The 13,298-nt window shown below is 47.6% G+C and overlaps 1 protein-coding gene across 1 annotated transcript; it reads left to right on the forward strand.

The window, feature by feature from the left end:
• The first annotated feature begins 3,013 nt into the window (after nucleotides 1-3,013).
• On the forward strand, nucleotides 3,014-4,395 carry LOC115273144 (antileukoproteinase-like). Its single transcript, XM_029916071.1, has 3 exons — nucleotides 3,014-3,098; nucleotides 3,787-3,948; nucleotides 4,253-4,395. Exons 1-3 carry the CDS (start codon nucleotides 3,014-3,016, stop codon nucleotides 4,393-4,395), a joined length of 390 nt encoding a protein of 129 aa, XP_029771931.1.
• Nucleotides 4,396-13,298: the final 8,903 nt, after the last annotated feature.

Consider the following 13,298-nt stretch of genomic DNA (forward strand, 5'->3'; position numbering starts at 1 on the left):
AGCAAGCAAACAAAAACAAAAAAAAACCCCCAAAAAAAACTATACAAGAAAACAAAAAACAAAATGGCAACAAAAAGCAAACAAACAAAACCACACACACCACCAATACCAAAAAACCCAAATAACAACAAAAAACAAAACAACAATAACAAACAAACAAAACCATACACTTGTGTACACGCGTGTGTGTGCGCGCGCACACACACACACACACACACACACACACACCATCAATAATACGAAGTGCTGTCAGTGATGCAAAGTGATGACCGATCTGGTAGGAATCCACTGCTGGCGGGAATGCAAAGTGGTCCAGCCCCTCCGGAGAACGGCAGTTTATTATAAAGTTCACGTACATTTCCTCACTTCCTAACAATCTACTTCTAGATATGATCCAAGAGAACTATAAACCACACACGCACAAAAACCTGTTTCTGAATACTGACAACAGTTTTGTTCATAATTCCCCAAACTGGGAGCAACCCCCAAATCCTTGCACTGGGGGATGCATACGCTGTGACATTTCTATCCCTAACCCTTGCAAAGGAACAAACTACTGGGAACATAGACATTCTGCTAAGTGAAAAAAGGCAGACTCAACAGGCTATATCCTGTTTGCTTCCATTCATAGGACACCCTCCAAAAGGCAAAATGATAGGGACAGAAAACACCTCAATTGTTGCCTAGAGCTGAAGGTAGAGCACAGGATCGACCCCAACGGGTGCCTGAGAATTTTGGGAGGGGATGGAATTCTTCTCTATCTTGGTTGTGGTGGTGTTTATGTGACTTCACACCTTTGTCAAAATTCAGAGCCACACACTAAATTGGGCTCATTTTACAGCCCACAATAGACAACAGACACACAATCTTTCCTATTTAGGACCTTATGTTCTCATCGAGACGCATCCTTGCAAACTGGCACTGATGATCCTCAGTAATAATAATTAAGAGAGTGCTAAGTGCAGGGCAAGATGGGGAACGGAAAAGGGGCTCCCAAATCAGAGAGAGAGAGAGAGAGAGAGAGAGAGAGAGAGAATATATCTTCTGTCCAAAGGAACCCTATTGTACGAAGTATAACGCTTTGTGCTTTACCTGGATAAGTGCACATCTTCATGTTAAGCTAAGTGAGATAATAGATTTTCCTTCTTTTTAAATATTTTTCTTTATTTTTATGCAGAGACGAAAGAGTCACATAATCCTGCAAAGGTTGTTGTGACAAACAGCAGTTGCTTACCACCCCCCAGAGGAAACCACTTTTACTCAAGATAAGACTTTGTCCCTCATCTCCCAGTCTCTAAGTAACAGTCACGTTATGTTGCACTTGACTTTTCAGTTTTAGAATCCATCTTTTGACTTCCCGTGAATGAAAATGAGATTTTTCGGGGTGGCTGGGTGACTCAGTTGTTTAATCGTCTGACTTCGGCTCAGGTCATGATCTTGAGGTTCATGGGTTCCAGCCCTGCCTCGGGCTCTTGGCTGTCAGCACAGAGTCTGGAGCCTGCTTTGGATTCTGTCTCCTGTCTCTCTGCTCCTCCCCTGCTCATGCTCTGTCCCTCTCTCTCTCTCTCAAAAGTAAAATTTTTAAAAATGAACATCAAAAGAAGAAAAAAAAGAAAAAAGAATGTGAGACTTTCATCAGCCACTTCGCTCTCTCTGCCTCTAGCGCCCAGGCTCGCCCTCCCAGCCCCCTCCCTCCCTTTAGGGCTCCGTGACAATTTGACGAGATCAGCACTACTGTTTACATTACGGTGTCAATGTGAGCACCTGCCACCGCTGAACTGGGAGTAAACCAACGACTTTTCCTTTCTGGCCACACCTTTGTATTTTTTTTGACTTGAAAACCTGTCACGTGTTGTGTTTGCTTGGTTTTCTAGCACATGCCACTATTCAACCGCACCTTCTTCCCTGGTGGTTAAAATCTCCCCGGGAGCTCAGATGCATCAGGCGTGTTCTCACACATTCCAGAGGATGAATTTCCTGGACGCTCCCACCCTTTCCAGGCCTGGTGGCCCTGTGTGTCTGACCCTCAGCTGGCGCTCTGGGGTCTTCTGTCACATCATCGTGGGGACCTCCCTCCTTTTCTCCCCTGCATTTTGGTTTCCCTATTCCATGCATTTTTTTCTTGGTTACACCTTAACGGGCTTCCTTTTGATATTTAGAAATGTTCCACATGAACGTCTTACCACCTAGCCAATGCTCGGTAAAATGAGAACCTTCATCATAATTGCGAAAGCACAGCGGGGTAACTTGGGGTGTGGGAAACCTTTCTGAGCACGTTGGACGGCACACCCTGCTTGCCCAGCTGTTCAGCTGATGCTGGAAAGAGTCCTCCGGGTTCTGCTCGGGGCCAGGGGCTCACATGTGGGCGTGTTCCCACCACCCCACCTCTACCCAGGGCTCAGGGGCAACGTGTTCACGCTCCTCCATGCTCTTCCACCCCTTTGTCTCCAGTCCTGCTCAGTGATCCTGTCGGGTATTATTACCTCATCTCTTAGATGGGAAGACTGAGGCCTGAAGCGGTTTGGGTTGCTGTCCTCTCTTCACCATCCTACATGAGCTCTTTGAGAAACCCCGGTGAGACTGGCAGAGTGCTTGGAACTGCATGTATTACTTGAAAAATTGGCTGGAGATAGCAGGTGAATCGGTCACCTGACGTCTAGGAAAGGGAGTGACCCCGGTAATCCAGGAGTGTGGGACAGTGGAGGCAAACAGAGAGGCTCCTTTGTAATGTCCTTCTGTTCCGCCCCATGCTCTCCTCTCTTGGCCCTTCCCCTGCTCCACTCCAAAGGCAGGTGGTTCCAGAATGGCTTCCTGACCAGTCTGGTGACACCTCCCATTCTGGTCTTTACATTTCCTTTTCCGGGAAAAGGTCCATCACTACAGTGGAGTTACTGTCCTCCCTGAATGTCCTGCTTACACACAGCAGCTGGGAGGGTCTGGAGGGACTACACCCGCGGGCAGAGGTATAAAGGGAGAGGCGGCCTCTGGCCACCCTAGTCCCACCTCCGTCACTATGAAAGCCAGCAGCCTCTTCACCTTCACGGTGCTCCTTGCCCTTAACATCCTCACATCCTGGACCGTGGAAAGTACTACCATAGGTGAGTTGGTGTCTCTCAGGCCGTATCTAGGTGCCAGGGTCCGTGATGGCTCTGCATGGCAATAGCCTGTTCCTGAGAGTCCGGGGACTGACGCTGCAGCCACGTTTCCAGTGGTCCAGCCATGGGCCCTAATTTCAAGCATCTCTCTAAAGACTTTAGCTAAGAGTTTCTGAGTGTCCAGGAACCCACGTTTCGCCAGATGGGCCCGTTGACTCCAACCCTCGTATTGCTTACTTTTCTTTCTCTACAGTTCCTTCTTTACTGTTTGGTCTTTTTCTCTGTCGCATCATTTCAGTCTCTATCTGTTTAATCTTCCAAAATGTTCTCTTTTTTTTCCTCTTACTGTTTCTTTTTGAAAGGTCGCTCGTTCGCTCTCTCTCTATTTTCTTGTCAACTGATCTGCCATCTTTCCTTGGGGCTCTTAATGAGTCACTGCTCCTGCTAGCGCGGTCCCTCTCTGCCTGCCTCCTGGCCAGCCCCTGGTTGGGAGTGCTTGACCATGAGCTCTATCCAGCTGTGTGCTGGAGCTGGCTCATGCTGGTTCACAATAGCTGGAGGTGACACTTTCAAGACTTCGGCGAGTCAGTCCATGTCACACTGGGAGCTGGAAATCAGCCATGGTGGCAGTCTGGGATTGTGGTCATGACTCAGAACCAGCTCCTTCCTCCTCCTTTGTTCTTAACCTTAGGAGAAGCTAAGAGTGGAGACTGCCCTGACACACCTCAGTACCAATGCCTCGTGTACGAGCCCGGTGAATGCCAGAGTGACTGGCAGTGTCTAGGGAAGAAGAAATGCTGTTATATCTATTGTAGCACCAAATGCATGGATCCTGTAGACCCAGCAAAGCAAGGTGATGAAACAGTCCCGGAAGAGGGGACCAGGACAACATCTTGAAGAACTTGGAGTTGGGCAGGAGGGCGGGGCAGAGCCAGGGCCGACGGCTGAGCTCAGGTAGTCAGTCCACCAGTTGGCGAGTCAGGCAGCCAGCTGGCCAGTCAATCAGCCACTTGTTCAGCTAATGAGTCCCTCTGTCAGACACTTACAGCGCCAGCTGGGGCTCCTTTGGAAGAAAGGGGGCTCCTTCAGGGCACACGCTGGCTTCAGTTTGGGTGCTGAGGTAGGGAGGAAGTGATTGGCATGCCTTGTTCACATAGTTAAGGTCAATCCTGGGAGGTGCCCGGTGGTCATTGGCGAGTGTAAGGAGCCCAACCCCACGGACACCTGTCTGAATGACGGTGACTCCCTGGACAATCTCAAGTGTTGCAAGGAGCCGTGTGGGTGGGTATTCATGTGTTGAACCACTGAAAGGTAGATCCACATCTCCACTAGCCTATGACGGCCTCAACCTCCTGTTGCCCTTCCATGTGAAGGAGGATGCTTGGCCTCTCCCTATGCATCCCCGCCACCCACCACATAGATCCACTGCCTGCCACACCATTCACCCCCAGTTTTCTAAACAAGCAGCCCCCAGGGTCACCTACGACTGGCAGTCTGGGTCCTGGGAGGGAAGGATTGCTGGAATGAGCCAGGCGAAAGGAGCCATGAGACCGAAGGCATGAATTTGATCTTTCCCTCTGACTGACTATATGATGGTGAGCAATTGACTGTACTTTTCTTAGCTTCAGTGTCCCCATCTGTAAAATGGACACAAGTATATCCACTGAGATCAGAAATGTCAAAGTGTCTCTGAAGACTTGAAGTGCTGTGTGCATTGAGAGAGTGTTGCCATGGTTACAGCCTCGCTAGATGAGGTTACCTGGAACCATAGGAAATCCAAGTGTGATGCCCAGGTGTAGAGGCCGTTCCAGAAGTATCCGGCCCAATGCCCTGATTTTACTAGAATGAAGATGCAAGTGGAGTGTCATTGGACAGCCTGGATTTGTTCTTGATTCCAAGATCAAAGACCCCTGCTGTTTTGATCATTCTAGCACCCCGTTCTCTCTCTTATCCCAAAGGACACAGGGCCCACTGAAAGGAGGACCATCTGGGTGGGAGGAACATAAGGGTCACCGGGATTGTTTCTGTGCTGAGGCTCCATTTTATTTTCTTTCCACAGATACATTCTCACCAGTTCAACAAGATTAGGACTTCCTGGTACGTGTGGTCGGAGGATTCCTTTTTTCCCCAAGCCAGGGAGAGAGGAAGGTGCCTTGGCGAAGGTGTGGCTTTGTGACCAACACCTCCAGGGGGCTAAGGTTGGGCCTGTTTTATCTGTATGTGCCCAGTAGCCAACGTGAGGCTTGGCACACAAGAGAGAAATGCCTGTTGGTTAATGAATAAATAAATACATAGTTTTCTCTGCATCTCCACCTTCCTTGACTCATGGCGTCTGGTCTAGGGTATGAGGGGTGAGGTGAAAAATATCAGGTCTGCACGTGTGTGGTTTTATCCCCCAAGCTAGGAAGTGGGAAACAGAGCATTTCAGAGCCAAGCAGATATGGCTTTAAATCCTGCATCTGGGGGCACCTGGGTGACTTAGTCAGTTGGGCATCTGACTCTTGATTTAGGCTCAGGTCATGATCGAGTCCCGTGTTGGGCTCCTCATTGAGCATAGAGCCTGCTTGGGATTCCCCTTCTCTGTCTCCTTCTGCCCCTCTCCCCTGCTCTCTCTGTCTAAAATAAAATTTAAAAAGAAATAAAAATAAAAAAGAAATCCTGCATCTGTACATTATTGGCTCTAATTCAAGGCAAACGTGTGGGACTTTCTCCCCCTGAGCCTGTTTTGTCATCTGTAACAAGGGGAGGTTAATAGCAGTGCAAATTCTGTAAAGTTATGAGGATGGGAGGTATGACACATGAAGTGAGTAGCCCAGTGACTGTCCCCTGATGGCAGGAAGGGGGGAAAAGCAGCTTGTGAATGGCGGGCTCACGGCATCTGAGCAGCACCTCAGCCTCACTCCCCACCTGGCTGCAGACATTCTGCAGCCCAGCCTCCAGCCATCAGGCTGAGAGGATCCTTCTCTAGAAGAACTGAAGTACTCCAGAGCAGAGATCCTGCAGCAAGAGAGACGATGCTGAAGATAACTAACCTCAGCGATCACTCGTGTCCACAGCATCTGTGTTTCCCTGGGCACACCGCTAGGCTGTTTTTCACCTTTCTTTTCAGTTGAGTGTAGCTAGTGACTGAGCTCTGGTCAGTGAAAAGAGAGTGGGAGCGACGTGTTCCAGTTCTGGACCAGGTCCGTAAAACTCTCTCGCTGTCTGCTGGCATCATGGGAAGGACGTCAAGGACCTGGAGGAAGGAGCCTGGGATTCGGAATTTCTGTGTGGATCACGGCCTGTCCTCCCTACTTGCTTAGGACTATGACATGAGCAAGAAATAAATTTGTCCTGGGTTAAGGCACTGAGATTTGAAATTTGTGTATCACATGAATTGTACAGTTCCTGACCGCTGTTTGGAGTCCATTTTCAGCCCACTGGATGGTCTTGCTTCATCTCCCACCTTTGAGTTCTTTATGTTTCATTTCATCATGGATCCCACATGAAAGTGCTTCTGGTCCATCTCTGGGTGGGGGTGGGGGTGGGAAAGGAGTGAGAAGAAGCTGAAACCTCAGTTTGCACTCTCTGGCCAGGTTGTCCATTGCAGGTGAGAATCTTCCCTGATGCAACGTTACACATGGAAGACCATGACCAGGGTTAGACATTTTCACCATCCGCAGCCATGCTGAGCTGCTGGAGGAGAGTCAGGTGTTCACCCCTTGCTCTCTTAGACTGCACAGTGCCTTTCCCAGCTCCCGGATTTGGGGGCCAGGCCTTTTGGAGTATCTCTGTGGATAGTCTCCAGAACTCTGGAGGATTCCCTGGGTGTTCCTTCCTTCCCAGCTCTTTTCAAATCCTTTTCCTTTTTTATGTGATTCCCTTCTCTGTGCTACGAGGTCTCCTTTTCTTAGAGTATATGGTCCCTTGCTGCGGGAGTACCAAGTATCAATACACTAACCACACTCTCCAGTCCACTAAATAGCAAGTAACTTTCTCACATATGCTTCTGGTGCATGAGACTCAAATTTCAGTGTCTGTGGATTCCGTGTAGCCAGAGGGGTGACGGTCTAGATGAAAGGAGGCAGAAAACAATCTTTTGGGGAGTGGGTAAGGGGAAAAGGTTGCAATCTTTCACCCTGGCTCAAGCTCGCTTGAAAGTGAACAGCTTATCTAAAATCAAATATCTAGACCACAAAATCAATCTGAATTTTCCCCTGAAAATCTCTTGAGGTTTATACGATGGAATCAGACCTTATTGCTTGGGGTCTATTAATTCTGACCTTATTACGCTAAGAGAGTGTCTGTCCTTCCAGCACTCTGGATACATTTTGAACTTGCCCTACACTGACCAACAGCTCTGTGCTCAAGTCACTTCTTTCCAGTCCCTTGGTTTTTCCCATTCTTAAGAAGAAGACAGGCAAAATCTTCTCTCATCCTGACTCTTTCCAAACAGATCTCCTTTCATGGAAGTTAGCTGGAGGGGGCAGCCCTTTCTTTCAGCCCAAACAAACCTTGACTCAGTCTCTGGAGGTATAGGTGACAGGGGCATGAGAAATCACCTGGCCAGGCTTCACGAACTATGGGTGTCCCCAGATCTGCTGTTGACTCAGTGTGTGACATTGGACATGACCTCTTATTTGTGTAATGAAGGGTTGGTTCAGCTGACTTTCAATGCCCCACGTTGTTCTGCTGTTTTACAAACTAATGATTCATAGAAGCACCTTTGAGGGAAAGCCCCGATAGGATAGGCCACCTCATCTTGTTCTGGGAACTCCCCCAATCTCTTGGCCTCACCTCAGCCTCATCTCCTCTGATGGCTGTGGCCAGCTTCCTGGACACCTGCTTGTCTAGTGATTGTGACTTATGAGTCTCCCAATTAGGCACAACTAGAAAGTCAGAGGCAGTCTGTCTAGTAATACCTTCTTCGTGTACAGATGGGGAAACTGAGGCCCAAAGAGAAGATGTGCCTGAGATCACACAGCAAGTCAGCAGTGGAACTCAAAGCCTCACATTCTTTTTCCTTATTTTCAAGTATTTTTTTATATGATATAGTAGATGGTGTGATGTGCCGTCCAGGTCCTCCACAAGGCTGAGGCACCCACGCCTTCGGGTGCTGGGAGGATTGGCTGCTGATGCTCACAGCTGAGTCCCTCCCTGGGAATTTCTCAGCCAAAGTGAGCTGCTACATCCGAGGGTAACACCCGTTCCCAGGGGCAGCCTGTATCTGTTGACTGGTTGATGTTAGGCACAAATGCCTACCTCCCTAGTTCGATTAGGGACACCCCTAATCGATGGGCTCTTGTGGCTCCTGAGCTCCCCATGGGATCAGCTGAGCCCCTGTTGTAACTACATCACAAATGCACTTGTCCTTCCACCCAGCCCTGCTGCTTCTGCTTCTCCCAGCTGTTGCTCCTCAGAACGCCCCCCAGTAAACCTCTTGCATGTAAATCTCTGCCTCTGACACATTTCCAAGAGCATCTGACCTCAGGAAGATTATAAAAAGGGACCACTGCCAAAACGTTCATTAAAGTTAAAGAAAAAATCTGCTGTGAAGGGCAATGTCAAAGGAATGAGAAGACCAGTGACAGACTGGGAGAAAATATTTGCCAAAGACACATCTGATAAAGGATCGTTACACAAAATATACAAAGAGCTCTTTAAAGCCCAACAACAAGAAAACAAAAAACCTCAACGACAAGAAAACAAGTCGATTAAAAAATGGTTCAAAGACCTGAACAGACCTTGCCAAAGAAGATATACCAAAGGCAAACAAGCATATGAAAATGTGCTCCACATCCCATGTCACCAGGGAAATGCAAATAAAAATAACAGTGAGATACTCTATACACCTATTAGAGTGGCTGAAATCTGGACCACTGACAACATTAAATGCTGATGAGGATGTGGAGCAACAGGAACTCCCAAACATTGCTGGCGGGAATGCAAAATGGTTCAGCCACTTTGGAAGTCAATTTGGCAGTTTCTTACAAAACTAAACATATTTTTATCATATGAGTAGGCAGTCATGCTCCTTGGTATTTACCCAATGGACCAGAAAACTTATGTTCACACAAAGGAACTACACAAGGATGTTAATATCATCTGTATTCATAGCTGCTCAAACTTGCAAGCAGCCAAGATATCCTTCCATAGGAGAATGAATAAAGAAACTGTGGTACTTCCAGACAATGGGATATTATTCTGAAGAATAAACCACCAAGCCATGGAAAGATAGGGAAGAGATGTAAATACATATTACTAAGTGAAAGAAGCCAATCTGAAAAGGTACGTATTGTAAGTTTCCAATTATACGACATTCCGGGAAAGGAAAAACTAAAGAGACAATAAAAAGATCAGAGATTGTCAGGGATTGGGGACAGGGAAATAAAGAGGTGGAGGATTTTTAAGGCATTGAAATTACTCTGTGTAATACTATAATGATGGATATGTGTCCTTGTATATTAATCCAAACCTATGGAATGTATAACACCAGGAGTGAACCCTAATGTAAACTCTGAACTCAGGTGACTGAGATATGTCGACCCAGGTCCATGGATTGTAACAAATGTACCACTCTGGTGGCGGGTCTAATGGTGGGGGAAGCTCTGCACGTGTGGGGGAGGAGGTTACAGGAAATCTCTGTGCCTGTCTCTTAATTTTGCTGTGAATCTGAAACTGCTCTTAAAAAAACCTGCCTTAAAAAAAAGAATTAGGGAGTCAAAAATATAATTTCTGAGCTCTTTCAATATTTTTAATTCATTGATAATAGGTTCATTTTTTAAATGTTTATTTGTTTTGAGAGAGAGAGAGAGCACGTGAGGGAGGGGCAGGGAGAGACAGAGAGAGAGAGAAAATCCCAAGCAGGCTCTGCACTGGCAGCAGACATGGGGCTCTATCTCATGAACTGTGAGATCATGACCAAAACCAATTGAGCCACCCAGGCACCCTAAGAGTTTCATTTTTTTTTTTAAAAAGCAATTATTATCCAAACAATTGGAGAAGAAAAGTAGAAAGACAAAGAGCTAAGCAAGCTGTGCAGCACATTCTGTGTGTAACCCAGAAACTCTTCTATTTTCAGGGCTTGGCCTTCCCCTCCCACGAGGTGATGCATGGGCACAGCCCGACACTGTATTTCCCTGCGTCGGGGGTCCTCGGTCTGTAAAGGGTGCAGCAGGATGGTCTAGAGAGGAGGTCTTGGACATTCCACGTTTCCCCAAACGATCCAGAGTGGTCACTGACATAACATGGATAGCCCTCTCCAGCACTCCATCTGCTGTGACTTGCAAGCAATCTTTGTTTTCCAAGTGTCCAGTGAGTATTTGTCGGATCAGATGCCAGACGGGCTAACAACACGCCCCCCGCAAAGCATGAACATGTCATGGATAATGTACACTTTAAGTCTACACAGAAAAAGAAACATTTTCCTAAAATTTCCCCCATTTGCAAAGCTATCCTACCCACAAAGGAGCTAGTATTGATTGTTATTTCACAAACATTCCCTTTGTTCCTTTCAAAGTGTGACTCTTGCAATCTATGGGGAATCGAAAACAGTTTATACAGAAAAGAAGTCAAGGCTTTCACAGGACTATGTGTACAGACTGGCAGGTCACCTGCCCCTTCCCGCTCCCGGTCTGGAGGGGAGATGTGCTTTGTTCTTTCTGATTCAAGTGCATGTTTTCCTTGATTGCAATTATGTCTGATATACCATTTCAGATCCTCTTTTTGGCTTTACATGATAACACAATCTCCCAGTGTTATGCAAACCTCATAGCTATCATAATCTCCACCACAGCCCCCATGTCGATCTGCCCTATCAACTTTTGGCACAGCATGGACTTGGCAATGGACAGGAAGCCACGGTTCACCTGAACTCAGCTAATGGCCACATTGTTCACTTCAAGGCTGTGTCATTGTTCCTGTAACTCCACCAGACAAGCCCGTTGTTCCCAGGTCTTGGTTTCTATTATAGTTTATGTGTCCATGTAAATCTTTGTACGTGAATCATTTTTTCTTTATTTCAGAGTTTTTGTGCTAGGAAAGAAGTCTGGAAGTGCAATGTACTGGGTCAAAGGGTTTGCATATTTTTAAGGCTTTCAACACAAATCACCCTCCCTCTCTGCTCCCTGCAAGACCTTTGTGAAAATCAAATGAGACAGAGGATATAAATGATCACGTTGGTAACTTAGAGGTGTCTGGTGTATATAGTCAGCCCTCAAGAAATGCTCCCCGCCTTGAAACAAGACATGCATCACACTTACATACAGAGGTGCACAAGTGTGCCTGTGAACATACAGATCTGTGATACAAATGCACCCACCTGCCCGGTACTGACCTTCTTGCCCATGTAAAGTGTATGCTCTCCTGGGAATCTACAAACGGTCATTCCAGGCTAGTCAAGTACCAATATGAACAAGACCCACAAAAACGCAGATTTGGGGGCGCCTGGGTGGCTCAATCGGTTAAGTGTCCAACTTCAACTCAGCTCATGATCTCTTGGTTTGTGAGTTTGAGCCCCACATTGGGCTCTGTGCTGACAGCTCAGAGCCTGGAGCCTGGTTTGGATTCTCTCTCTCTCTCTCTCTCTCTCTCTCTGCCCCTCCCCTGCTCACATTCTGCCTCTCTCAAAAATAATTTTATTTTAATAAAATCAGATTGTGATGCAGTGGGCCTTGGATGGGGCCTGAGCTGCCGTATCTCCAAAGCATTCAGCCATGCTGACGCTGCTGGTCAGGGGGGCTGCCTCTTGGGTGGCAAGCAGGTATGCTACAAAGACATAACAGGCACCTAGAAACACACATGTAGGCATCTGTAAAAACCCCCACATGGACATGAGTATGCTACAAAGACACAACAGGCACCTAGAAACACACATGTAGGCATCTGTAAAAACCCCCACGTGGACATGAGTATGCTACAAAGACACAACAGGCACCTAGAAACACACATGTAGGCATCTGTAAAAACCCCCACGTGGACATGAGTTTACAATTTCTCAGAAATATACTGCGAAACAGGAGTCAGACTTCAAAGGGCATGGACCCATGCCCGATGGAAACAATCAGCACCTACCTAGAACCTAAGAAAAGCTATGCTCTGTGATTTGTTGGGGGCTGCATTGAAACACCTGCTCGTCCTTGTCAAGACCAAACAAATAAAATCGGTGTTCAGGGTTCAGGTAGGGCCAGGGGTGGGGAAGTGGGACAGAGAAGGACAGGACAGGACAATCGGGACCATCTTTCCTTGAAATAAGTGCTGTTCCCACAAAATACGGCTTGGATTCCTCCTGAAATGTCGGATTCCACCTCTCTGGGCCCTGGCATCCTTCCCTCCCGAAGATCCAAGCCTTCAGTAGCAATTAGCTCCTCAACTACCCTGGCCTCTCAGCTGCCCCGGGGTCGGAAAGGCGGGCAGCATCAGCAACAGGGGCATTTGGTACTGTGGCTCTGGTTCTGTCCCATGCTTGATGTCCCGCGAACACGTGGACGAGACCCTGCCCTTATAGGAGCCCCGGTCGCTCCACCTTCACACCAGGGTGCGACCTATCACCATCTCTTACCGATTTCTTACCTCCTGTCTGCTAGCCTCTACTCAGACATCCTGCACGTCTGTGTTTCATTCAGTTGATACTCCAGGGATCATGTGATCCAGTCTTCGCAGCATCTTCATGGGGAAACTGAGACCCTTAAAGAAGAAAGTGCTAATCCATGTTTCTGGGACCCACGCCCCTCCTCCCGGTTGACCTTGCAGTCCCGGCCAGCCAGCGCCCCGAAGGCAACTTTGGCTGACGAAGAAGCCAGATCCAGCTCCACCTCCGTCTAGGACGTTGAGACAACTTCCCACATGAGAGAATACATTCCGGCACAAGAGAGTGTCTGCATCCTCTCCGAGGGGGCATGGAGGCCAACTTCAGAGACTTGCCATATTTTTTTAACATATATTTATTTTTGGGGCGCCTGGGTGGCTCAGTCGGTTAAGCCTCCGACTTCGGCTCAGGTCAGATCTCATGTTCGTGGGTTCGAGCCCCGCGTCAGGCTCTGTGCTGACAGCTAGCTCAGAGCCTGGAGCCTGCTTCCGGTTCTGTGTCTCCTTCTCTCTCTGCCCCTCCCCCTCTCATGCTCTGTCTCTCTCTGTATCAAAAGTAAATAAAAACATTAAAAAAATTATTTAAAAAACATATATTTATTTTTGAGAGACAGAGTGTGAGCAGGGGAGAGCAGAGAG

The sequence above is a fragment of the Suricata suricatta genome, chromosome 12, assembly GCF_006229205.1.
Source record: "Suricata suricatta isolate VVHF042 chromosome 12, meerkat_22Aug2017_6uvM2_HiC, whole genome shotgun sequence".
In the NCBI taxonomy this organism is placed as follows: Eukaryota; Metazoa; Chordata; class Mammalia; order Carnivora; family Herpestidae; genus Suricata; species Suricata suricatta.

What these genes read in the sequence shown, in the direction of transcription:
- LOC115273144 (XM_029916071.1), top strand. Translation starts at nt 3,014, where the DNA reads ATGAAAGCCAGCAGCCTCTTCACCTTCACGGTGCTCCTTGCCCTTAAC. An exon ending in CGTGGAAAGTACTACCATAG is followed by an intron (nt 3,099 to 3,786) that starts GTGAGTTGGTGT and finishes TCTTAACCTTAG; the next exon opens with GAGAAGCTAAGAGTGGAGAC. An exon ending in TGTAGACCCAGCAAAGCAAG is followed by an intron (nt 3,949 to 4,252) that starts GTGATGAAACAG and finishes TTGTTCACATAG; the next exon opens with TTAAGGTCAATCCTGGGAGG.